Below are 26385 nucleotides of genomic sequence, written 5' to 3'. Positions count from 1 at the left end.
TAAAGATCAAGAAAATAGATTTTAGGTTTTCCACATTTGAACACGCTCATATTACCGACTTGTCAAGCTCTATCCATTTTTTCATTGTCTATAGACCACCCCCTTCTTCAGTAAATAGATTCACAAGTTCTGACTTCTTGAAGGAATTTGATGAATACATATGTGAAATATCACTATGTCCAGGAAAATTGGTGTTATTAGGTGATTTCAATGTCCATTGGGAAAACATGAATAAAAATGATGTGCTTCACATGAGGAGCACCATCTCTTCGGCTGGGTTCATTCAGCATGTACAAGGCCCAACCCACAATCTTGGTCATACTTTAGATCTGGTTTTTACCAGAGATGATTCAGTTATCTTACAGTGTCACACATTCGACACTTGTATTTCTGATCATTATATGATTCATTTTTTACTGGCTCATCAAACAGCAGACCCAGTCTCTGTTACTTCTTCCTTACGTAATTACCGCAAGATTAATAAAGCTCAATTCGGTAATGCTTTACTTGACTTAGTTTCATCTCAACCAGAAGATTTAGATAATGTGTCTCTTTTTGACTGGTATGTTTCTGGCATCACTAAGGTGTTAGATACCTGTGCACCATCTTCAACCAAGTCTCGCCCTCTGAAGCGACGTAGACCCTGGTTTAATCAGTCTGTACTTGCTGCTCGCCAGCACAGACGTAAAGCAGAACGTAAATGGCGTAAAACACGACTAGACTCAGATCGCACATTGTTCATAGAAGCTAATAGGAATGTATGCCAAATCATTGATACCGCTAAAGAAGATTTCTTGAAAGATAAGTTAGGTTCGTGTTCTGTCAAGGAGGTATATCAGATCATTCATTCACTTTTGAACAAGAAGTCGAATCAACTTCCCTTATATGAATCTGCATCCAGATTAGCTCATCAATTCTCTTTGTTTTTTGTTAACAAGATAAAGAGAATAAGAGCTGAACTTGATGCATGTACTGTACCTGTTAACATTCAGTTTACTGATATTGAAAACCAAACTATTCCACTTTTCACAGAATTTCAGGTGCTTTCTCAGTCAAATGTATCCAGAATCATTATGTCTTCCGCTACTAAATCCTCTCGTCTTGACCCCATTCCTACATGGATTTTGAAAGAAAATATTGTTCATTTATTACCATTGCTCACAAATGTAATCAATCAATCTCTTTCCACAGGTATCTTCCCTGATCAAGCACATTCAGCAATCATCAAACCTTTTTTGAAGAAATCAGGGTTGGATGTAAATGATATCAGTAATTATAGACCGGTCTCAAACTTATCATTTCTAGGTAAACTCATCGAGAAGGCGGCATGTACTCAACTAGCTGATCATATTGAATCTAATAATATTCTTGATCATTTCTAGGTAAACTCATCGAGAAGGCGGCATGTACTCAACTAGCTGATCATATTGAATCTAATAATATTCTTGATCCTCTCCAATCTGCCTATAGGCCAGGTCACAGCACGGAGTCTGCTCTGATCAAAGTAAAAAATGACATCATGTTATCTCTCGACTCTAATAATGTAGTTTTCATGGTGCTGTTAGATTTATCTGCCGCGTTTGATACAATAGACCATAATGTTTTCATATCCCGGTTATTCAACAGAATAGGCATTAGGTCCAGTCTTATCCTGGTTTCAATCATACCTGTCTGGATGGACTTCGCAAGTAGATATTGATGGCACATTGTCAAATCCCATAACTCTAGAATTTGGACTCCCTCAGGGTTCAATAGTCGGACCCATAGGCTACTCAATATATACTCTTCCAGTTGGTGATATCATCCGAAATCACTGTATCAATTATCATTTTTACGCTGATGACATACAATTATATGTTTCTTTCGATCCGAAAACTCCTGGAGCTCTCAATAACGCACTGGTTAAACTCCAGAATTGTATATCAGATATAAGACAGTGGATGATAGTGAATAAACTAAAACTTAATGATAATAAAACTGAATTTTTTGTTGCGGCCTCTACTTATAACTTGCGCAATCTTCCAAATGTTCAACTTGATGTTGATGGTACACTCATTAGACCATCCGAAAAAATACGAAACCTTGGTGTCATATTTGATTCCCGCATGTCAATGTCGTACCATATCTCTCATATCTGTAGCACAGTCACTTTTTATTTAAGGAATATTTCTAGAATCAGGTTTATTGACCAGTCTGCCTGTCACAATGCTGTTCGTTCATTGGTTCTGTCTCGTATTGATTATTGCAATGGGCTCCTTTCTACAATTCCCTCTAATCAATTAGTCCGTGTTCAACGACTACAAAATTGGGCGGCACGATTAATTCTACAGGTTTCCCGGGATCATCCTTCCCAACCACTCTTTAATTCTCTTCACTGGCTTCCTTTTAAACAGAGAATTACGTTCAAATTACTTGTGATTGTCTACAAAACACTGAATAAACAGGCTCCACAGTATTTAAGTAGCTGCTTGAATCTGTATAGACCAACCAGAGCTCTTAGATCGGCCAGTGATCACCTTCGTCTCACATATTCATTAACTCGTACATTAGCTGGTGACAGAACTTTTACAGTGTCGGCTTCAAAATCCTGGAACAACCTGCCACTAATAATTAGACAGTCTCCATCATTAGCAATCTTCAAAAAGTCATTGAAAACTCATCTCTTTAATACTTTGTAGTTTTTAAAATAATACATCTTATTCATTGTAAGCGCTTTGGGCCTAATGGGAAAAGCGCAGTACAAATAATAAGTAATAATAATAATAATAATAATAACTTAACCTCAGGTTAAGATTTGATGTTGACGCCGCCGCCGCCGTCGGAAAAGCGGCGCCTATAGTCTCACTCTGCTTCGCAGGTGAGACAAAAATCAAATTTTGTGATAACATTCAGAATAATATATTTCACACTTCTCTCTTTTCTTTTCTCTTTTTTTCTTGGTCATGAAAATTTTGGGGTCAAGACCCCCCCCCACACCCCAATCTTTGTTCCACCAGCAATGATACCATACCTGTTGTGTTGTTTGAAGCTTCAAAACCTCAACTTCTCTGTCCAGATCATCTCTCTCTGACTCCACCTTGGAAACTTTCTTTGTCTTCTTTACTAACTCCTGAAAAAGAACCATCAAATATAAATAAGTGAAAGTATCCAAGGCAACAGGAATTTGGCATCTCACCTACAAGATTAGAATTTTCCTGCTTTAACTCTTTTGCGCTCTCATTACATAATCATACATGTAGCTATGGTGACACAACATTTGCTCCGGCTTGAGGGTTTGAGTTTGGATTGGAATAGAGTTTTGGGTTCAGAATAATGTAAAGAAAAGGATTAGGGTTTATTTATTATTTCAGGACAGGTTTTATGTTTGGCTAATCGACCAGACTTTCCATCAGCGCACTTGTTGACATTGAACTGTAGCTACAGTCTACTACATGTATTAATGGCAAAACTCTCCTCTGGCTGGTAATAAAACCAAAGTTAGATCCCCAAATCAATCACAAGTCTTGCATTTGCAATTGATTCTTAGCCTGTCGCTTACAACTAAAAGTACATGCATGAAACTATTGCTACAGTCATACTAACGGTAAATGAAAATTGCAATAGATTAAAACTTAGGTTTCTTGCAAAACATCTTTTAAGCACCTTAACACTCCAAACTGGGTTGTCTTTCTGCAAACTCTGAGCCAAGTTCTTCTCTCTCATCCTCTCATTTCACCATAGACAAAATTCATATAAAATGAGTGGCAAAGACGTTTGTAAAGGTGCCTCAGATTTAGACTCACCTCTTTGACCTCATCCAGTTCTTTTGTCAGACCGGACACCTGACCCTTGAACTTCTTGACCTCTCTTCGAGCCTGGTCAAGTCGGCCTTGGGTCTCCTCCAAGACATCTTTCATCTTCTTGGTTTCCTTCTCAATCAGCTTCTGGACGTTGATCTGTTGTTCCTGCTCCGAAGCCTGAGCCTTTGCGTTCTGCTGGGCCGTGTCTACCATGTCTGCACGTAGCTGCAGCAATGCCTGGCTGAGCGACTGTAGATTGAAAACACCACACAGAAATGAAGGCATGGGACTAGTTGTACAAGTCATGCTTAGGTGACCAGTAGTACAGTGAAGGATCAAACAAGCATGTCGGACCTTCGAGCTTCAACCCCATTACCCCTAAAATCTGAACAGGGTCCCGTTCCAGAAAGAGTTGCAATCAATCCCAACTCTAAAAATCATGCGCAACTTGATTTTCAACCAAACAACAGCGCGCATTTGGGAATTGCGATTGATTTTTTGACTTGCGTTTAAACGCAACTCTTTCTGCAACGGACCCCAGGTCTTAAATTATTGCAAAAACAAGATATTTCAATGTGCATGTGTACGTTTGTGACCTTTGACCCTGATAATCCGAAATTTATGAAAACTCTCCTACATGTATATCCACAATTGGTCCGAGCTTAAAGAAGATCCCTTTTTTAATATTACTTAAGTTATATACATGTATCTCCTATACTCATTGTCAGAATGAAAATGAGATTGGGACTTTAAACAGGCCTGTGAGTGGGGTTTCAAAAAAATAGCTGAAAAAAGCTGAAAATTTACCTTAATATTTACTTCTGGTCTTTTGCTTTTTAGAGGTATCTTGCTTATCATGGTGCTCTTGAATGTCTGTATGCACTCTTTTGAAAGTAGCCAGCTTCAGTTTGGTTTTGGAAGAAACAGAGGACTTTTTCTTCAACCCTATGCATTCTTTATGTTCTTCATTACTCTTCTTTGCCAGTGTATTCCATCCAGGACCATTTCCATGGATTAGAAATGTCGCTGCACTTTTTATCTTCATAGGTATCCAAAGGCGACCCTCTCTGAACGATCACACATTTATGTTCAACAGACATTTTGAAAGTCATAGAAATATTTCCAATGATTCAAGTATATAAACAACAAAGTCCAAACTCCAAAGTCAGAAAGTTCTAAACACTAACTTCGTAAACATCCCGAACACGTGAACTGGTTCATTCACTCGCGAGTCTCGATCGTATGTACATGTACGTAACCAACAACGTGCACACGCAATGATTTCCCTGTGTTGTATGCGGTTTCCGTCCGCTGACAATGCATACAGATTGACGGGCCCATATGCCAACAAAGGCAACGGTGCACGGTGTGATCCGCAGCAGTTTCATAGAGTTACATATACTAAAAATTTGAAACTTCGCGAAGGCAAAATACAAGGCCCCGTAACGTGTATATTCACAACACACACATTCTGCTCGCATCCATTTACCTAGACTTGTTTTCCAGCCGTTTTGGATAAAAAAGCGGAATTTTGACTTCGAAAAAAACGGAAATGGAACACAGGAAAAAAGCGGAAATTGAAATCGATCTTAAAAATGAAAATAGCGAATTTCCGCTAAATAGCGGAGATTTCACAGGCCTGTTCAAAACATACTGTGCTTACGATTATAGTGCTTATGATTATAATCATTATGATCTTGGCGATATAAATGGGACGGTAAACTGCCGATTTGTCTATTGCCAACATGGTCAACCGTCATTTAGTCTAATACCATTCCGTCTGTCGACATTTTGTCTAACAGCCATTTGGTCTTATAACCATTAGGTCCGATATTCACTTTATTTAATCACCAGTTTGTCTATAGCCATTACATGTACGTCTCACAACCAGTTGGTCTAATACCAGTTTTCTTTTCATTCATTTCGCCCAATTAACACATGGTCCATTAGGACTAAGTGGCTAACTGGACCAACTGGTTATTAGACAAAATGGTGAATGGACAAAATGGCAGTTAGACCATGTGGATAGTAGATAAGCCGACAATAGACCAATGATAGTAGACAGATTGCTAATTGGACGAACTGGTATTAGACCAAGTGGAAATAAAGCAATTGGACAAACCTTATGCTGCTTCTCCTTGAGAGAGAGTTCATTCTTCAACCGATCAACCATGTTCTTCATGGTGGTCGTAGGGGCCTTGGAGTTTGCCGCCCTCTGTTGTTCAAGCTCCGTCTCCAAGCGTTCAATCTCGGCCTCTTTGTCTTTGATTGTCTCGAGATGATTGGAGATCTCAGATTCTAGCTTCCTGGTCTGTGTGTTGTGCTCTGCAGTGAGCCTAATACAAAGACGATACAAAGATGTGATAATAATAAAATAGCATTTATGAGGCAGTGATTATCTAGTTGCTTATTAAATGGCGCACTAAATATTACCCCGGCTGTAGCTACGGCTGCTTAAAGGCGCTTGGGGCAATCGAGGAATTAACCCTGATGGGTACCCATTTACCTCACCTGGGTTGAGTGCAGCACAATGTGGGTAAATACAAAGATGTAATAATAATAAAATAGCATTTATGAGGCGCCGATTATCTAGTTGCTTATTCAATGGCACACTACATATTACCCCGGCTGTAGCTCCAGCTGCTTACGCCAGCCATGGCGTAATTTCCTTCAGCAAGAAACTCATCCACATCGTGCTGCACTCAACCCAGGTGAGGTGAATGGGTACCCGGTAGGAAGAAATTCCTTGAATGCTTGAGCGCCTAGGCAGCTCAGCTAAAGCCGGGGAAATAATAATAGCAGGGCCCGCTGGTAGAATAGTTTTCGAAACTGAAGTGGCTACCCTGGGTAAATATACCTATATCATTATTATTATTATTAAAGGCACTTGGGGCAATCAAGGAATTAATCCTGATGGGTACCCATTTACCTCACCTGGGTTGAGTGCAGCACAATGTGGGTAAATTTCTGGCTGTAGGAAAACATGCCATGGTTGGGATTCAAACCCATGTCCATTTTATTGGAAGACAAGAGCCGTAACCACTAGATCACGGCAAATTGTGCAATGTACATTGTACAGTCATGACATCTGCTTCAAGATATACTTTTATTAAATTAGAAATAGTCCATTGTTAAATTTTTTTAAAAAGCATTGTACAAAACCTGGTTACCACCACTGAAAGCAAACACATTCAATTCAAGATAAATGAATAAGTATAAGGAAATTATATGTGAAAAAAGATTTCAATATAGTGCTATACCAAGTCTCAAGATGATTGATAAACAAATATCATGCAAATTGAATTTGTAATTGTACATGTAGAACAGTTGTGCTATATTTCTTTTTATCCCTATTATCTCCATCATACTATCGTTAACTGCACACACTGTATGTAATTTTGATCTTTATTCCTGTATATTGTATTTATACAATTATGTGGATCTGAATATTTCATCATTCTTCTTCATCACATTTTTTGAAATTTACTTTTCAGTTTTCCTCTGAAAGTCCTTGGTCTTCCTGTTGAGGACATCCTTCCATTTCGCCACCTCTGTATGCGCAGCCTTGAGCTTTACTGACATAGCAGCAAGGGCATTATCCTGCTGGGCAACCAGGTCTTCCAACTCCTGCAGTCGGGCAAACTCCCTGCTGCCAGGGACTGGTGGAGTAGGCTTGTTTGCTAGGTCCTAAAATAATTTTACCGATCCAAAAATATGAATAGGTAAACTAGAAATATATATCTTAGTAAAAGGTTCTATATTTAAACATTGATGATCGTACTTGATGATCGTACTGTGGAAAATATTTAATAGGTGACGAGCGTGCCAATTTTTTTGCAATCGCACAATCAGTGGCACAGATCTGGGGGGAGGGGCAAAAAACATCCCCTCACCCACCCCCGTGCTATGCAATTTGAAAATGGCCCTGGCTATATTGGGTTCAAATGAAAATCGAAGTTACATATTAAAGCAGCCTTTTTTAACATATTGAATGCCAGACTATGAATTTTATTGCTATGCATTTTTTATCTTCTAAGGAAAAGGGAAAATTAAAAAAAGAATTGGAAACATACCATAGCAGCCTTCTTGAACTTATTAAATGCAAGATCATTCTGAGCGTGTAACTTGAGTTGAAGATCATGTATCTCTGACATATATTTTCCGCTCTCGTCAGCAGATTCCTAGAATGAACAAAAAAAAAAGACACATGTACATGTAGTCACATTGACCAGTGTCTCGTAACACAAAGGTTAGCGATTTCTCGTACAATTGAATTTCACAATCGATTGTACATTGTAGTCAATGGAATCAGGGGAGTCTTCCATGACAACTTTTGATTTTCTTTGATTTTCATCAATAGATGTTAAAAGCTATCAAAATCTTTGCATCTGATTGGCTAAGAGCAAATTCAACAGTGAAAGTCACAGACAGAACTCATCATGAAATGCTCTCTCAAATCCTTCCTGCAATAAACCCATTCCATCCATCCCATCTCAGCGACCTCATCTACAGCACAAGTCGCAAATCATTTAACAGCCCTCATTCAACATATCAGCCCCCAAGCAGATACGCCAACAAGATACAGTGGATAAAAGTAGTTCCATGACATTTGCTCTGGCAACAATTGCTCTGATGGAAAATCTGCATGTTAAGCCAAACATAAACCCCAACTTCTGAAACAAAGTAAAAACTTTCTATACATTATTCTTAAACAAAAACTATTACATTCCTAACTTTAATAGGGTATTGCAAGAAACTTGCGATCAATTGCAAGTCTATTTTTGGTCCCTAAATCAATCATACGTCTTGCAGTTTATTGAAAATATTGATTGATTGCTAGTCTGCTTGTTGAAACAAGAAGTTTAACCCTATCTAGGCCGGGGGGGCCTCGGAGGGCCCCCCCCTCAACGAATCGCGCGATAATTTCACCGTGCGAAATTTTTTGACCGCGCTGCTCGGTGACTTTTTACTTTCAAGTCTTGCGCAACTTTTGAGACCAATTTTGCGTCACCCGGGTACGTGGTTCCGAAATTACGCATCATTATGTAAGTGCATGTCAGACCGAAAATTGCTCAAAAACGTGATTTCGTGTACAAAGTCAATGCAAATTGTGTTTTCACCCAAAATTCATAAATGTATGATTATTTTTAGTTTTGCTGGTCTAAATATATTTATTTTATGCTTTTTATGATCACAGAAGAGTCCCCAACAAATTTCATTGAAAAAACAATGAAAAACAAAAGGTCAAAAAACAGGGAAATACATAAGAAATTGCAAAAAACAATATAATACATAAGAAAATGATTTGATATCGCAATTTTTGTCATGTACACTTGCTAAGAACACCACAAAGAGCTTGTATACCAAAAATTAGTACATTTGGAGCTTTATTTAGGGAGTTAGAGGAAAAAGTATGATTTCGCATACTAATTACGCATAAATTAGCATAATCACTTAATAGCGATTCGCATGAAAAAAATTACTATACAATCTTGTAGATTATGTCCCAAGCAACCCGCGTGCCAATTTTCGGCGCGATCGCGCGGTCGACGGCCGAGATCTTAAGGGGGGCCTGGGAGGCCCCCTCCCCGGCCTTATGAACTCCCAAAATACCCCGGCCTAGATAGGGTTAATCTGATTTGCTATAACTAACGTTGATCTATCAGTTGTAAAACTGCAACAGACGATTTGTAATTTATCGCAAATTATTTTCTTGCAACACCCCCTAACCCTCTGAGATATTAAGATACAAGTAAATGTCGCAGGAGCAAATGTCTTGTCGCCAGATAAAATATGAGCGTGCAGAGTGCAATATAGTGTACAGTGAAGCTGTCATTTTCAACATTCCCACTTTGAAAGCTTATTAATACTATGCATTAACATAGAAAAAAAACACCAAAAAAAGAGAGAAAAATTCCTTTTGATCTTCTTACCTTTCTTGATTGTTCCAAAAGTTCAATGTACTTTTGCAAAGCTTCCTCCTTTTGCTGTATGCGATTCTGCATTAGAAAAAATATGAAAATGGATAGCACATGTGATAGCATCTGAATGTAATGCATTGGCAATGAAAGATCGGAAGTTTCAACTGGAAAGTAACATTATCATCATCACCACCATCATCATCATCACTATCGTCACCACCATCATCATCATCACCATATCTGGGTCCCACTTACACAAATGTCAGCAACTGATCGTACACTTGATTTTTACGTTTGATTGCCCATTGTAGTCAATTCAATCAATCATAAAGGTATTCTTCTATGATGATTGTTAAGCTTTGCGTTACGGGGCCCCTGGGTGTTTTCATACCAGTAGACCTTCTACATGTATATCATACATTCATCCCCACCATCACAATCATCACTATTATCTTTATCATCTTCATCATCACAATCACCATCATCATCATCACCATCCTCCTCCTCATCATCATCAAGAAAACCGTCATGAGTTTCATCATCACAATGATCATCATCATCATCACCATCCTCATCATCATCATCATCACAATCATCATCATCATCACCATCATCATCACCATCATCATGAACGTCATCATGAATATCATCATCACACTCATCATCATGATTTTCTTATCTTATAATGTTATCATCATAGTACAGTATTAACCACATATGGCTGAGTACTTACCTGTAGACCTTCTATCTGGGTCTGGGCGACTTTCAGCGCCTGCTTGTGTTCACACGTCTCGTGGATCTCCTTGAAGCGGACCCCTTCTGACATAGCATCCTTGATGACCTCGTCCCGGTCTGACGACGCCGGTAGTCTCATTCTCAGCTCGTTGATCACTCGGTCTCTGGCGAGGAGATTGCTCTCCGTCTCGGCAAGGCTCTTCTCCTTCTCTGTCAGTTTCTGTGAGAGAGTGTGATAGTGGAGACAAAGAGTGATTTACAGATCAAGACAGAGATAATTCAGTTTAGCTCAGTTCAACTTCATTCAATTCCAATATTAAAGAAATTTTACAATACATTGGATAAAAACATGCAATTCAAGCTGAAATAAAGCAATTCAATAGTATGTACATATTGGTATAGATACGAGTATTGAAATTACGTATAGCTCTAAAAAAAAACATGAAGGTCTTGTCAAGACCTTTATTGTGCAAAATGTACACAGTATTAGTATTGGCACTTTGACACTCATCCAAACTTTCTCATTCTTTCTTTTCTTGTGCGCCTTGGAATAGAATATTTCTCGATAGATGGTGCTACATAAATACCTATTTTTATTATTATTAACACAAGATTTGATCAATCAATAAAAGCGGAGAACAAATTCAGTGAATAGTCAGCAAATAGAAATGAATTGCGTCTTGCACCAGGACAAACCCCAGAACAAACATACATGAAATGGGTAGGAGAGAATGAAAAGCAGAGGGGGGGAATGAGAGTAGAAAGAAGACAAAACTCATTTAAAATTCAACAAAGAGTCACGTATGATCAAATATTATAGCTTTAGATTGTGCTTAAATCTGTTATAAAATGTAAATGAGGTTATAAGTGTAGGGAGTGAATGGAGACAGACAGAATAGAGACAAAGAGACGGAGACAGACAGAATAGAGACAGAGAGACAGACATGTATTGTTTGATAGAGAAGACATACACAGGGAGACAGAGGGATACAGGGAACTCAAACTTTCACCAAAATAATTATACTGATAAATTTTCTTTATAAATGGTCAATCCACTTCCCACTACCTTGTAAGTGTAGATGATAATCGAAAATAAATCACATTACTTGAACCGTTACCACAGCACAGAGGTTTAAAAATAACATGACATACATGGAAGACATGTGGCTACGTATGACAGAAAGAATTGATGCAGCAGAAGAACATAGAGCTAAAATTGGATCACACTTTGAATTTACAAATAATTAGAGCATTCATCAGCAACCATACCATCTACAACTAAGATCAGTTGAATGTAGAATACCAGTTAAGAAACTCTGACTTCAATGCTCCCCAAGGAGTGGAGAAGGTGCATACATTGTAATAATAATCCAATTTTATATAGCGCTTAATACATCGGAATGTCGTCTTTTAAGCTCTTTACAGAAATATTATAGCCCCAATTATCGGATCCTGGCATGCCTGCATACAATGTATGCACCTTCTCCATTCCCTGGGGATCATTTCAACAAGAGTTCCAAGACTCAATTGCTAGGCATACTGTACAACATAGGCTTTTGCATCGTACCAGGTACCCATTTAACACCTGGGTGGGGAGTATAAGAGTGTGGATTGACGCCTTGCCAAAGGACGCTAGGCAATGGTGGGATTCAAACACAAGACCCTCTGATTACAAGGCGAGAGTCAGAAACGCTACACCCCGATGTTTCCACATTGTTTGCGGGTAAGCAAGAATTAGATGACCGGGGTAATGACAGAAATGTCAAGCACTTAGAGATGACATCCCAATGTATGAAGCACTATATAAAAGTGGAATATTATTAGTAAGATTTCCAGCCAACAATACTGCAAGCAAAGGTTTACCCCCAAACAGGTAAAATCTTCCTGATTATGAAGAAAGAATGTGTGTGTTTGAACAAAGCTTTATAATAATAATAATAGTAATAATAATAATAATAATAATGATAATAATAATAATAGGCATTTACATAGCGCCATCTGTCTAGAAATATTCTATTCCGAGGCACGTTGTTATTATTATTATCCCGGCTTTAACGAGCTGCCTTCCAGCGCTCACGCATTCAAGGAATTAATCCTGCCGGGTACCCATTCTCCTCACCTGGGTCGAGTGCAGCACAATGTGGATAAATTTCTTGCTGAAGGAAATTACGCCATGGCTGGGATTCAAACCCACGACCCTCTGTTTCAAAGTCAGAAGACTTATCCACTGGGCCACAGCGCTCCATTACTTACCTTTTGCAGTGCCTTGATCTCTGCCCTTGAGTCTAGGATAGTCTTAACATGGGTCTTGATGGTCCGGATGGAATACTCCAGCTGATTGGCTACAGGAAGACTAGGGTCTGGTAACGAGCCTGTCACCTCCTCAAACTGAAAAAAATATAAGAGGGGGAAAAAGATGGTGAAAGTTATGATTATAGTTCATAACTGCCAACCCTGACAGCCAGGAAATATGAAGATACAAAGAATTTTTAAGAAATAATAAGTCTTAATTTTCCAAATTCCCAGAAATTGTAGAACACATGAAAATAGACATCCCTTTCCCCCAAAATAGGAAAATTCCTGTTTTATAGAAACAGTTGGCGGGTATGTGAAAATGATTCTTCTGTTGCTGCTACACAACTATTAATTGAATTATGGGGAAGGAATTTAGTCTGGGCTCTTCCTCCCTCAATGACATCTCAAGTATTTTTGTGATTTCATTCTTACAAACTGCGTCAAATTTTATATTTTAAGTAAATGTTTCCAGATTTGAGCAGGACGGATTCTTGGGACGAGCGATCACCTTTTTTTTAACCAAACATCTGAGTGCAAGGTGCGAGGGGGTGATTGCTGGGTGAGTAGGTTCAGTTGTTTGACTTAGTGTCTTTATGGCTGTTGGATGAAGGAGCGTGATATGAATGTGAGTGTGTTTTGTTTTGAAAGATATTGTCGACCCTATTAATGCATAGCTCCAGTCACATTAGCTGGCCCTACTAAATTCCGCCTGAGCGATGGCTTTGAATAACCAATTCCATTGCTCAGGTGGAATGGTGTTGTGGTGGGATTGGCAATCCCTGGCTGGAGCTGTGCATTGAACTTGACTGCTTGCTCATCCCCAGACACCCTCCTGTCTTTCGTTTTTTTTTACCTGCTTAAAACTAAGTTTTTTATTGTTTGAATCAAGATGCTATCAATAAGCATCTTTCCACCACCACCTTTCAGTGTTTGTATTTTTCTTTTTCCATCTTTTCCTTTTAGTATACATAATATATCAAGTTGCATTATATTTTCGTCATCATGTCAAGTTTGATGTTTTTAATCTGTATACCCTATGTATATATATACCTGTAAATTGCACGCAATTCAGCCTTTTGGCTGCAAAGTGCAATAATTTAATAAAACCTTTTCAATTTCGATTTAAGCTTTACCTTGACCGCAGCATCAGCAATCTCTCTCTGTTGCTTCTCCAGGTTGTCAATCATCCTTTCAAGCTCCGCCTCTCTTTGCTCCCACAGCAACTGTCTCTCCTCGGCCTGCCTGTTGATGTGGACGTTCTCCTGCTCCAGGCTCGCAACGGTCTGCTCGTGGGTCGTCACCATGTTCTCAAAATACTTCACCTAGGCGGGGATGCAAAGGGAATGGAAGTATTAGACCTGTCCATGTCTTACAAATAATAACGAAAATAATATTTGAAATTCATAGAGCACAGAATAGTCGAAACACTATCTATGCACTGTAAAGAATTGAACAGTTTCAAAAAAGAAAAACAAACTCAATAAACACAATGTAAAATGGCAAAACATAAACAAGTATTTTTCCATTGCATAATAAATTGTAACCACTGTAGATTCATATTTTGTGTTATCTTTTTTTGTAACTTTGTTTTATCTTCTGTTCATGTTGTAGTGGTGCTTTCGGTCATGTTAATACATGAATTTTATTTGGTTGCACTATACCCCTGCGATGCAGCCAGGTCGACGCTGGACCGTTAGGTATGGCCATACCCCCCTTTTTTTGGTTAATGGATCGTCCTGTCGGCAGCGCTGGGGTACAATTTTCTTGTAAATTAAGATAATGTTGTATGTACTTATACAATGTTCTTTTTTTATTGAAGTGCAACGATATGTTTTGCATATTTTGATTATTTTTTATGACGAATAAAAACTGTAAAGATAAAAAAAAAAATTCAACAGTGGGGGGTCATGACCATGCAAAAATCACAATCAGATGGTCATTGTTTATATTTGGGAACACCCTGTACATGGTTCTGATAAAAAGTGTGGGGGGGCGAGGCTGAAGTCCCCACCATCCTCCTCGTTCCATGCTCCCTGCAGTGTATGCATTTATATTGGTGGAGGGAAGAGAACATGTTGTGAGGATGATCTAAAATTTTTGTCTTGGTTTATATGGTTATATGAGTACTAATATGTACTGCAGGGAGAGGTGATTCCGGTGGGTGTTTCATAAAGCTGTTCGTAGGTTAAGATTGACTTCAAGAACAACTGGTGAACCTTTCTAAATAATCACCAATGAACACTATAGTGGTGAACATCACTCACCACAAGAAAGGATCACGAGTCGTTCTTAAAGTTACGGCAGCTTTATGAAATCAGTGCCATAATTTTTTCTACAAGAAATTTGCAAAATGTCCTTTGTAAACAAAGGAGAACACAATTGTTAAGAAATTAATTAATTTATGGATATACAATCATATTTAGAATTTTTTAACAATCATGCGTTTTATATGTTGACTTCGCTGTCTTTCCATAGATGCGATCAATCAGATCAATCGCAACTTATTGTAAGACGGGCCCCTGGACCATATTACAGAATTGTGTTTGGTCCAACCAATCTTAACTATGGAAAACTGTCTCTTTCACATGACCAGTCACTTATTTCAGCTAAGACAGGGGTGTGAGTGGTCACAAATAAAACAATTTGAAAAAAGCTGAAGAGTATTGAAAAAAATCTGAAATAGAACGAGCTCCCACACTTTTTGTAAAGAGAAAAGCCCAAAATAAGCTTAAATTAAGCTGAAAATCAAAACAAAACAAATCTGAAATCAGCTAAAAAAATCTGAACTCTCACACCCCTGCTAAGAGGTAAATTTGCAGATGACTGGAAATAAATGACTAGTTCTATTGGCAGGTCATGGTTTTGAGATGAGGATGGCTTATCAAATAACAGGGATTCCCGTCACTATCATCTAAAACAAATAATGCACATAATTTTCATCAGGCATTGGAATAATTGCAACTTTTGAAAGAGTCCCAATGCAATCTGCCATCATAATGCCTCGGGCATGTTAGAGCTGCTCCAAAGTAGATGTGTTTAATTATTACTAATGACCTCCAAGATGTGCATTATTTTATACAATTTTACATCTAAATATATACCTGCTGCTGTAGCCTGGTAATCTGTCTATTGAGTTTCATATCTTGGAGTCTGGTCTCTTGCATTTTAGCGTGCCACTCTGCCACTTTCGCTGCTCCCCTGCTGTCCTTGAGAGTCTGCATGAGTTCCTGCAGTCCAGAGTGTTTCAGCTCGAGGTCGGCGAACTGCTCAGAGACCTTCTCTCTCTCATGCTTGAGCTAATAGGAATGAGAGCATGGAATATGAATTACTGATTAACTCAAAACTCAAACTTTGCGTTATCACATTTAAAGAGAAATGCCAGCTGCGGTAACCTTCTCAAAATGGGTTCAAACAGAATCCACTAAAAATCACCACTCAAGACAAGTGTCTGTACACTATAAACCACCTTGGTAAGAGGGGTTAGCACACATTCATAATCAGTTTCCATATTTTTACCATGATGGTATATTTAACAAAATCATGTATAATCTCTTTGAAACAAGCACCTGGAAGATCGGCCACTTACAACTTTCATTTCTTTTTCCATCCTCTCCTTGTCCAGCCTGAGTTGGATCATGGCTTTTGAAAACTTTTCCTGTTCTTCCAGGGGAACGGCTCCACTGAACTGTCTTCTCAGACCCTGTAAAGTGGGGAAAAGGAAATTTCCCTCGTAATGGATCCTCAGTTTTCAAATTATATTAATTTCACTTAGCTTTCTACAATTATTCAGCACAACAAACGTGGCAGAGCAGCTGTTATACACTCAGCTTTACAAAGAATAGGGATAAATCTGTGCCATATCGCTTTTGATAAAAGAAATGAAAGCCCCAGGTTCCAAACACATAACCCTCTGATTGAAAGACATGAGTCACAGTGCATCATATCCGGCCCTTTCTATTAAACCTACCATTGTTCTCCTTCATGTCTACATCGTACTCCTCCAGTCAAACCAACAATCGGATAAATTCTGCTCAGACACTCAATACTTCCTGTTATCTTCGGCCAATCAAAAGATTTAACATGCTGACAAGTACATTCTGTAATTTCCACAGGCTTGTACAAGGACCAATCTCATCCCTAACACTTTTTAGGCGAGATGGGAGGGTAATGAATTACAACAAGTGGAATGCCTCTGGCCGTCTCACTTGCATCACACGGTTCAATATAGCAGTAGTGCTGACTTTGAAAACTACTCTAACTCGCACAAGATGTTCAGTGATACATGGTTACTCTTATGTCCACTTTTTATGAACTAGACCAATAAACTTACAGAGATATGATAGTTATTCAACAAAAAACCCCAACATGGCCAAAGTTCATTGACCTTACATGACCTTTGACCTTGATCATGTGACTTGAAACTCGCACAGGATGTGATACTTGATTACTCTTATGTCCAAGATTCATGAATCAGATCCATAAACTTTCAAAGTTATGATGGTAATTCAACAGTTACACCCAATTCGGCCAAAGTTCATTGACCTTGGTCATGTGACCTGAAATGCGCACAGGATGTTCAGTGATACTTGATTACTCTAATGTCCAAGTTTAACGAACTAGACCAATAAATTTTCAAAGTTATGATGGGAATTCAACAGATACCCCCAATTCGGCCAAAGTTCATTGACCCTAAATGACCTTTGACCTTGGTCATGTGACATGAAACTCTAATAGGATGTTCAGTAATACTTGATTAACCTTATGGCCAAGTTTCATGAACTAGGTCCATATACTTTCTAAGTTATGATGTCATTTCAAAAACTTAACCTCAGGTTAAGATTTGATGTTGACGCCGCCGCCGTCGGAAAAGCGGCGCCTATAGTCTCACTCTGCTACGCAGGTGAGACAAAAATTCTATGATAAATGAATGAATTACTTGAACGGTTCTCCTCAGATGCCTCGCCTTATTCCTCGAGTCGACCTGGCAATGGTAGAGACTCTGCGCTTTCTCATCAAGCTGCTTTTCTAATCTTAGAACCTTTGCTTCTAATTGTCTGTTCTTCATGGTAGCAGCCTCCAGCTTCCTGACCGCCGTACCCTCGCTAACCTGAAGGGCAACGATGTGATGGTGAAGCTTTCCTGATGGAATAACGAGAAGACAGATATATACTAGATAGATTGATAAATGGTTTTTAGCAAAGATACAAGGGGAAGATTGGACAGTACATAGAGCACGCAATAAAATGCTTGGGAAGAGCGCCCTACAGCGTTGAGTAACAACCTTTTTTACCTTCGCGAAGTGGTCGAGTACAAAACATATGAAAGAAATCATGAAGGGGTGAAGGATTAGACAATTTTTACATTTTAGACTTTTTATTATTCAATTTTTTTTTTTAAATCAAAGATAAATATATTTCAGAGGTTTCTGGGTAATAAAAGGTGGAACTTTTATCATGCATCACCCTTGAGCAGCCGCGTTACTTACTCAATGCTAGTGGGCGTCCTTCCCCATGAGTATTTATCGAGCGTTTAAAAGAATCACCAAAGTGTTTGATCTTCCCCTTGTAATAACTTTGTTATAATAAAAATCAAAACATTCAATAGAAGATTGTAGCATATTAAGACACGGTTTTGGGGAGCACATCGTTTGTAGCAGACTTCTAGACCATGTTCACCTTTGTTGTGCTCATTGTGCTATTGTGGCAAAATATCTTTTGCCATTTTTTCAAGGAAGGTTTATTCAATGACCAATTTACATAAACCAGTAAGGAACCAGTAAATTCCCCACCATTTATTCAGATAAAGTTGTAGGGGAGGATACAAATCAAATGTAAAATGCTATTGTTTTTACATTTTGTACTAAAACACATTTTCTTTGTCTTTGTTGGATTAGTTGTAATTAGAAGTCCTTAATGAAGACCAGGGGGCCGTTGCATAAAACTTTTTACCTGAGAAAACTCAGGTTTTTTACCGGAGTTTTTGGCCTGTGCTAAAGTCAATGGTGGAAATCAGACTAACCTTAGTTTTCAGTTTTTACCAGAGTTTTCTCTGGTAAAAAGTTTTATGCAACAGGCTTCAGGGTCCTGTGAGTTATATATGTCGCGGAAGATCACGGTTGTTGGCTTTGCCGATTAAAATTTTCTGGGTAGTCAGCGCCTGACCACCATGACGCATGGAAACGGGAACGTTGAGACAAAGGGTGCATTATCAATCATTGGCAATGAGTTATACATACATGTATACATTATAATTGTAAGGCATGGAATCTCAGTGCTACTAACATTACCTATAATGGCCTTCTCATCACTCTGGGTCTGTATGTCCAGGAGTTGTTGCCGTAGCGATTGGACCTCCTTGTCTCTTGAGACCTGCTGTGCTTCCAAGGCCTTGGACTGGAAAGAGGCAACATCTACCATTTCCTAAAAAAACACAATAAGGGCATTTTAATTAGAAAAGCAGAGTCCCAGTCCACACTCTACAAGAAGTGAGGGTAAATTGCCAATTCGTCCACTCATCACATGGTCTCCCTTCATTTAGTCCAATGCCATCTCATTCACCAACATTTCATCTAATGGCTATTTGGCCCCAAACCATTTTATCACTTCGTCCAATCACCAGTTGGTCTATGACCACTTCGTCTCAAAACCAGTTGGTCCAATATGAATTTAATTTTCATTATTTCGCCCAATTAACAATTAGTCTAATTAGGCCAAATGGTATATGGACTAGATGGCTATTGGGCCAACTAGTTAATAAACGAAATAGTGAATAGACGAAAAGGAGATTAGACCATGTGGATAGTGGATGAACTGATGGTAGACCAAATGACAAAATGGACGAATTGGCATTAGACCAAATTGAAAATAAAACAACAAAATTTAAGGCCTCTGAAAATCTTACCTTCAGCTTATCATTTTCATTTCTTAGTGCAGCTGTCGATCTTTCCAGCTCACTGATATTTCTCTTGTCGATGTCACTAGCTGCTTTGGTGACGCACTGCGATAGTTCGTCTCTCAGCTCCTGTTCACTGCGCTGCAACTCAAGGTTAAGCTTCGTCAACTAGAAATAACAGAGAAAACAATAATATCAATAATGCAGTTCTTGTATAGCGCATATCTCATTATGTCATAATGTCCCTACGCGCTTCCAAAGGACTTTGATATTATTACAATGGCTTAGCCCCGCAGCCATTATACAGCCAGAGGCATTCTTAGGGAATAAATTCCTGCCAGGTACATGTACCCATTCAACTCACCTGGGCTTAGTGCAGCACAATGTGGACAAAAATTTAACCTTTTGTGCGCTGATGTTGCAATTTTGCACATTCGAACATTTAATTTAACAATTGTAATCATTAGTTTTCTCCTCTACATACATTTCGGAGCTTATAAATTATAATAGTTCTTGGATATCATCTAAATAATAATCATAAGTATAAATGGTGCAATGTAGAAATATCAAATCAGAGAAATGAACATTGAAACAATTGTCATTATTATCACCCCAAAATTAATTCACTTTTTTTTTTCAAAAAGTGAAAGACAATCACTCTGATACCCCTATCATCATCAAAACCATCACAATCACCAGCATGCCGACCACCACAGCCGTTACAATCAGAAAAACGGAGGTATCGTGGTCTAATGGTGATGACTCTTGTCTATCTATCTGAGGGACATGAGTTCAATTCCAAGCTATGTCATGTTTTCCTTTAGCAAGAAATTTTTCCTCATTTGGGCTGCACTCAACCCAGGTGAGGTGCATGGGTACCTGGTAGAAAGAAATTCCTTGAATGCTTGAGCGCCTAGGTAGCCGAGCTAAAGCCGGGGTCATAATAATAGCTGGGGCCTCTGGGAGAAATGTTTTCTGAAGGGTGGCTACCCTGGGGCAAATATACCTTCATTATTATTACCATGACAACAACCATCAACAGTACAGCTTTCCCGCTTTTCAAGGAAACAAAATTCCCTGATTTTCCCAGATGAAGTTTAAAAATTCCCTGATAATTATTAAAACCCATCCCCAGTTTCGCATGCTTTCTATGTTGTTGCAGTGAATTACATGTATTTTCAGTATAAAAACAATCATGTATATAACAAATAAGTACCACCATAACCAGTCAATCAATGAATGTCGTTTTGATATGCATGCAACAAAATATAACAGAGTCTGACTGAGTACAGTGCTTTCGACTTTTAGGCTGATCTAAATTCCGATTTTTTTTCCCCCATTTGAGAATTTTTCCTTGATTTGAGGTATTTTTTATCAAATTCCCTGACTATTCCCTGACTGGAAAAAAGTAAAATCATTTTCCCTAATTTCCCTGATGGGATGACTTACATCAGCAAACTTCTGCTCCAGCTCTGTGTTCCTCATCTCCATCGTATGCAGGCTGTTCCTCATCTGGTTCTGCATCCTGACGGCATGCTCCGCCCTCTGCCTCTCGTTCAACTCCTTCATCTCCATGGTAGTCAGCCTCTTAGCCAATGAGAGCGTCTCGCTCCCAGGGTAGACACTCCCACTTTTCTTCCCAAGAGCCTCTGTTTGAAGACCAAACAGAATAAAACAATTTAGCGATTCTTCAATCTACTCTACTATCTACTCTACTACTATATTTGGAATCACATAGTCAAAACCATAATACATTTCTATCCATATAATATGAACAAAAGTAAAGATGGAAACAAAATAAACATTGCTCGTTCTAAGTACGTATTATCACATGAATAAGAAACTCTTATCTGCATGAATCTGTCGCCGCATGGTAAAGTTTAATAGTGGAAAAAATACATTTTACATGTATCAGGGATGCAAGCAATCACAAATAAAAAAGAGCTGAAAAAACCTGAAGAATATTGAAGAAAAAAAATTTGAAGATCTCTCATACTTTTTGTACAAAAGGAAAGCTAAAATAAGCTGAAATTCAGCTAGAAATCAATCAAAAGCAAAAAAAAAAGCAAAGATTAAAAAGCAAAACTCTCACACCCCTCTTCCATTCAATGGCCCGTATTCTGAAGTCGGGTTTAACTTAGACCATGGTCTAACTCTGTGCTAAAATTATGGGAAGCCAAAGTGTCAAAATTTTTATCAAGTTGTATGTTTCTTATGTTTACTCTGCTCTTTCCTGATTCATCGATGGTGAAGGCAATCATCTATTTATACTTCCTAGATAATTATGAATGATTTAAGAGCCAAATGAGCTGAAATAATATCTCTACTGTTAGTGATTTATGTAACGATTGGCTATCCATACTTCCTGTTAAAACACAACTTTAAACCTGAGTTTAAGTTCAACCTGACTTCAGAATATGGGCCAATGGGTCTAAGAGCCATACATGATTCATACCTTGTAAGTTTCCGTAATCCTGCATTGCTTGCTCTAGGGTGTGTAGTTTCTCTTTCTCCATCGTGAGTTCTCTCTTCAGATTGTCAAGATCATCTTCAAGTCTTTGGTTCTCCCCCTGAACATCATCATCATAATAATATAACATTCATATAGCAGTAAATAAATGTTTCTAAGCGCAGCTTCTCTGCTTGGGCGCTTGAGTATTCAAGGAGTTTCTTCCTACTGGGTACACATTTACTACATCTGGGGGGAGAGTGGCAAATGTAGAACAATGTCTTGCCAAATGATGCAGATGCTGCAATGAGATTCAATGAGTTCAAAGTCAGTAGACTTATCCACTAAGCCACAATACAAATAACATACAAATGTATAATTGCACAGTGTGTCCCGGAGAGAAAAAGAAGGAAATCTGTTTTCGGAGATAAATATCACAATCAATAAACATGTTTTGATTACCATTTTGACACTAATACATGTACATGTACTAGGAAGGATATCTTCTCTTTGATTTGAGACCAAATACTTAATGAATCATTTACGCATGGGATATCAAAAACAATAAATAATAAGGAATGTCAACTTTATTTAACTTTGAACTTCATAAAATTGGATTTCAAGATTCATAAAGAGTGCAAGGAGCAATAAGTCTCACCTCCAGCTGGTCAATGCGAGTGTTTCTAGTAACCAACTGATTGTCCGTCTGCAGCAAGTCTCTGTACTTGGCAGCTAATTCATTGTACTGCCTGTTGGCGGAGGCTAACTCTGAAGCAGGCACGCTGTCATCAAGAACCCTCTGCAAAGCGGCAACCTTGAACTGGGATGCCTCCTGTCAAGAGAGAAGAAAAAAATAGTAAACTATCACTTGGTCACACCCACTTTGTGATCTTTCCATTTGATCTCACCCCAATAATAATTTTAATGTACATTAAAAAAAATCCCCCTTCTTTACATGCATAAGTCAGAGATGCCAACCCTAGTGGATGGTTGTCAGTAACATTTACCACATTTGTCAGTAACAAATGGGTAAAAATGGGTAAAACGGACAAAAATGCACAAAAAACTCAAACATAACTCTATTACAAGTGGAACACTTCTGGCCTGCATTGTGTAATTGAATATATCAGCAGCAATGACTTTGAAAAATCAAGCCCTACCCCGGGCGTGACAGGTACAGACAATACAGCATTGACATTTCTACCATCAAAGTTTTATTTGCATGAATGGATATTGAGTGCATCTCGAACACGATTATCTGCCATCAAACTACCCCCACAATGACTATCAAATATGTCAGCCACATGTTATTGTACGACACGAAGCCGGCAGACCGTCCATTCGTGGCATCAGTGATTAGTGGGCGAATGGTGTGTGTGAGTTTGCAGAAGGGCCCTTTATGAAAGGGAGTATTTACGCTACTAGCATAGCAACCTGTTGGAATTTTGTTGACCAGAACTATTTGTTTTGTATCCACTTATTCAACTTTCAAGTCCTGACTCAAAACCAATCTTTTCCGAAACTCATAACTAGGTGTAGTATAGGTTAATCATTTTATTGGTAATAATTGTAAGTTTAAATATGTAATTCTGTAAGTCACAAGTCTATTTTCTTTGTTTGTATTATATGTATTTGTTCCTTTATTGTAAATCGCATAGAGAAACTTTTATTTTATTATGCGCTATATAAGTATTATCATTATTTATTATTGTACACAGTATTTGCAGAGCGATATTTGCCAATCCGTAGAAATTGTGGCGAGACCAGGACGGTTGGCATCCCTGACATAAGTACATCAAAAGAAGCTAATAAAACCAGTTATAATGCTGCTTAACATACCTTATGGCGTTGAAGATATCCCATTCTCTCTGTGATGGCGCTCTCCATCTGTACCATCTCATTACGAAGCTTATTCACTTCCTGACAAAATAGAAAACAGTTGAATATAAGGGTCAGTAATATCAATCGTACGTGAGTACCATCTAACGCTAATATATCACAAATGGGTACCTTGAACCTTGCAGCAGCTATGTGTAGGGATCATTGAATATTTTTTCAGTCATTAGATTTTAAACTTAACATTTTGAAGCCATTGGAATTCAAATTTCGGGCATAGCTAGCGCCTTATCTCTGTCATTTTTGTTAATTATATTTGAAATAGCCCCTTCAGCACATAATTTACAAAGTAATTGTATATGAGAAAGCTACATATATCAACTGCTTGAGCATGGGTATCATCTAGCAATAACAAAATGTAGAGAGTCAAAAGGGGCCTAAGCTTTCGATCCTAGCAGAATCTTTATCGGAGGTCATTTTGCCTCCGACAAAGATTCTGCTAGGATCGAAAGCTTAGGCCCCTTTTGACTCTCTAAGTTACTCCATCGGCTCTTTTTTTAGATAAGCAGTTTTCAGCAGCTTCTTTTTGCCAATAAAAAATGTATCTTTTCTTTTTTCAATCAGGCAAAATAAATGTTGATGTAAAATCTGTAAAATTATCCAATAAAACACATATGAATTTTGTATCCTTCACATAACTGTTTTATGATACATACATGCATATAATCTGGTAATGAATCAGAATAGGGACAGACACATTATATTTTTCATTTATTTTATTTATTTGTTTATTCTATTTTTATCATTATAAATTATCAATATTATTATTTTCTATTTCATTTTTAAATTTTTAAAATCTACCTTATTTATTTATTTTAATATTTATTCTGAATTAATCTTATTTATTCATCTATTTCTATCAATTTATTTACTTCATTTTATTTATTATTTATATATCAATTTGATTTTATTCTCTCTTTATTTTTCATTTTCATTTTCATTTATTTATTTTTATTTTATTTCATTATATTTATTTATTTATTTATTTTATTTCATTCATATTTTTAAATTTCATTATATTTATTTATTTATTTTATTTCATTCATATTTTTAAATTTATTTATTCATTTATTTTTTTTTGGGGGGGGGGAGGGGGGTTAATCTCACCTTCCTTAGTGTAGCCTCCCCCTCTTGGCAGGACGTGAAGCGCCTGGTCAGTGCTTTCTCATTCACCCTCAATACAGTGACCTTCCTAGTCGACTCTGCAAGTCTCCTCTGCTGCTCGTCACCGTTAGCTTCTAAAGATTCTAACAGACGCTGTGAGATTGTGATGAGAATAGAATATCAAAAATTCTAGCTTCTTTCTGGGAGAATTCCATGAAATGGATTGTTGGACGTTTTAACTAACTAGTCCCGTTTCATCCAATAGTTATCATAGTGACCGAGATACTCGGCCAATGAAAGGCAAGTAAAGTTGTCATGGGGTGTTGCAAGAAAAACTTTGCAACCAATCGGAAATATTCTGTTGAAATTTTACAATTGATTGATCACTTTTAATTGTAGCAAATCAGAATACACTCCTTGCTTCATGGAGCAGATTAGCAATCAATTTCAAATTTACAAATAATTGCATATGCTTGATTTCAAGAACGAAAATAGACTTGCAATTGTTTCTTGCAACGCCCTATTAGAGTCGCACTTAAATGCCTAGTTGCATGTGGTATAAAAGGCATGACTGCATTGGTCAGATCATGCGAAGAGAACATGCACTACTGCTTAATGCTCAACAAGGTTGCGAATTGCTTATCAGGTACACATCGGCATTTAAGTGCAACTCAAGGTCCTACTTAAATCTTTGTGAAACACCCCCCAGATGTGACAACTTGTCAGACAGATGAGGTTAATGAAAAACATTACTAGCAGTTGCGATATTTATGAGCTATCATGATCGCTTACAAACATAGTGGTCCGAATTCTGAAATCTGATTCAAGTCCAGCGATGGTCTAGCCTTTTGTTTAACTTTTGGGAAGCTGAAATTTGAAAATATGTTTATACTTCATAATCATATTCAATTCATTTCAATTTATTCAACCATGAAAATATATACAAATCATACAGTGTACACAATTATGCAATAAATAGTACAAAATATTGCAAGGACCATAAAAAAAGCAGAATGCTTGTAAGAAAAGCTCCATGTTTGTCATGCTTACTATGATTTATCCCCACACCGTAATGGTGTCCAAAAATAATGAAGAAAAACCAAACAAACAAGAATATGATAGTAATGAATAAGTATAAGAGCACTTACATTAAATTCTTGTTGTCTAGCTTCATGATCCTCGGCACTTTCCATGAGCTTCTGCTTCTCTTCCTTCCAAGATTTCTCTTGCTGCTGCCAACCATCAACCTGAACAAGGGATTGAATTGATTCCTGTTAATGTAAAGGCCTACGCACACCTTACGACCCGACTGGTC

At 37.9% G+C, this 26385-nt stretch overlaps 1 protein-coding gene across 2 annotated transcripts in view; it reads right to left on the bottom strand.

The window, feature by feature from the left end:
- Window positions 1–26385, bottom strand: part of LOC121406154 (centrosomal protein of 290 kDa-like) — a 78859-nt gene that overhangs the window by 23002 nt on the left and 29472 nt on the right. For both annotated transcript variants that reach the window (XM_041597170.1, XM_041597171.1), the window contains exons 21-40: window positions 26219–26317; window positions 25074–25223; window positions 23910–23990; window positions 22729–22902; window positions 22077–22191; window positions 21071–21270; window positions 19631–19789; window positions 19017–19149; window positions 17667–17869; window positions 16317–16430; window positions 15832–16026; window positions 13864–14052; window positions 12689–12823; window positions 10434–10655; window positions 9713–9778; window positions 7853–7960; window positions 7267–7466; window positions 5902–6115; window positions 3783–4028; window positions 3011–3109 (exon numbers count right to left, since the gene is read on the bottom strand). In XM_041597170.1, coding sequence (XP_041453104.1) covers window positions 3011–3109; window positions 3783–4028; window positions 5902–6115; window positions 7267–7466; window positions 7853–7960; window positions 9713–9778; window positions 10434–10655; window positions 12689–12823; window positions 13864–14052; window positions 15832–16026; window positions 16317–16430; window positions 17667–17869; window positions 19017–19149; window positions 19631–19789; window positions 21071–21270; window positions 22077–22191; window positions 22729–22902; window positions 23910–23990; window positions 25074–25223; window positions 26219–26317 — 3102 coding nt within the window. The remainder of the gene's footprint in view (window positions 1–3010; window positions 3110–3782; window positions 4029–5901; window positions 6116–7266; window positions 7467–7852; window positions 7961–9712; window positions 9779–10433; window positions 10656–12688; window positions 12824–13863; window positions 14053–15831; window positions 16027–16316; window positions 16431–17666; window positions 17870–19016; window positions 19150–19630; window positions 19790–21070; window positions 21271–22076; window positions 22192–22728; window positions 22903–23909; window positions 23991–25073; window positions 25224–26218; window positions 26318–26385) is intronic.

This window comes from Lytechinus variegatus, chromosome 19 (genome assembly GCF_018143015.1).
Source record: "Lytechinus variegatus isolate NC3 chromosome 19, Lvar_3.0, whole genome shotgun sequence".
NCBI classification, from domain to species: Eukaryota; Metazoa; Echinodermata; class Echinoidea; order Temnopleuroida; family Toxopneustidae; genus Lytechinus; species Lytechinus variegatus.
This window is presented reverse-complemented; position numbering and strand designations above follow the sequence as displayed.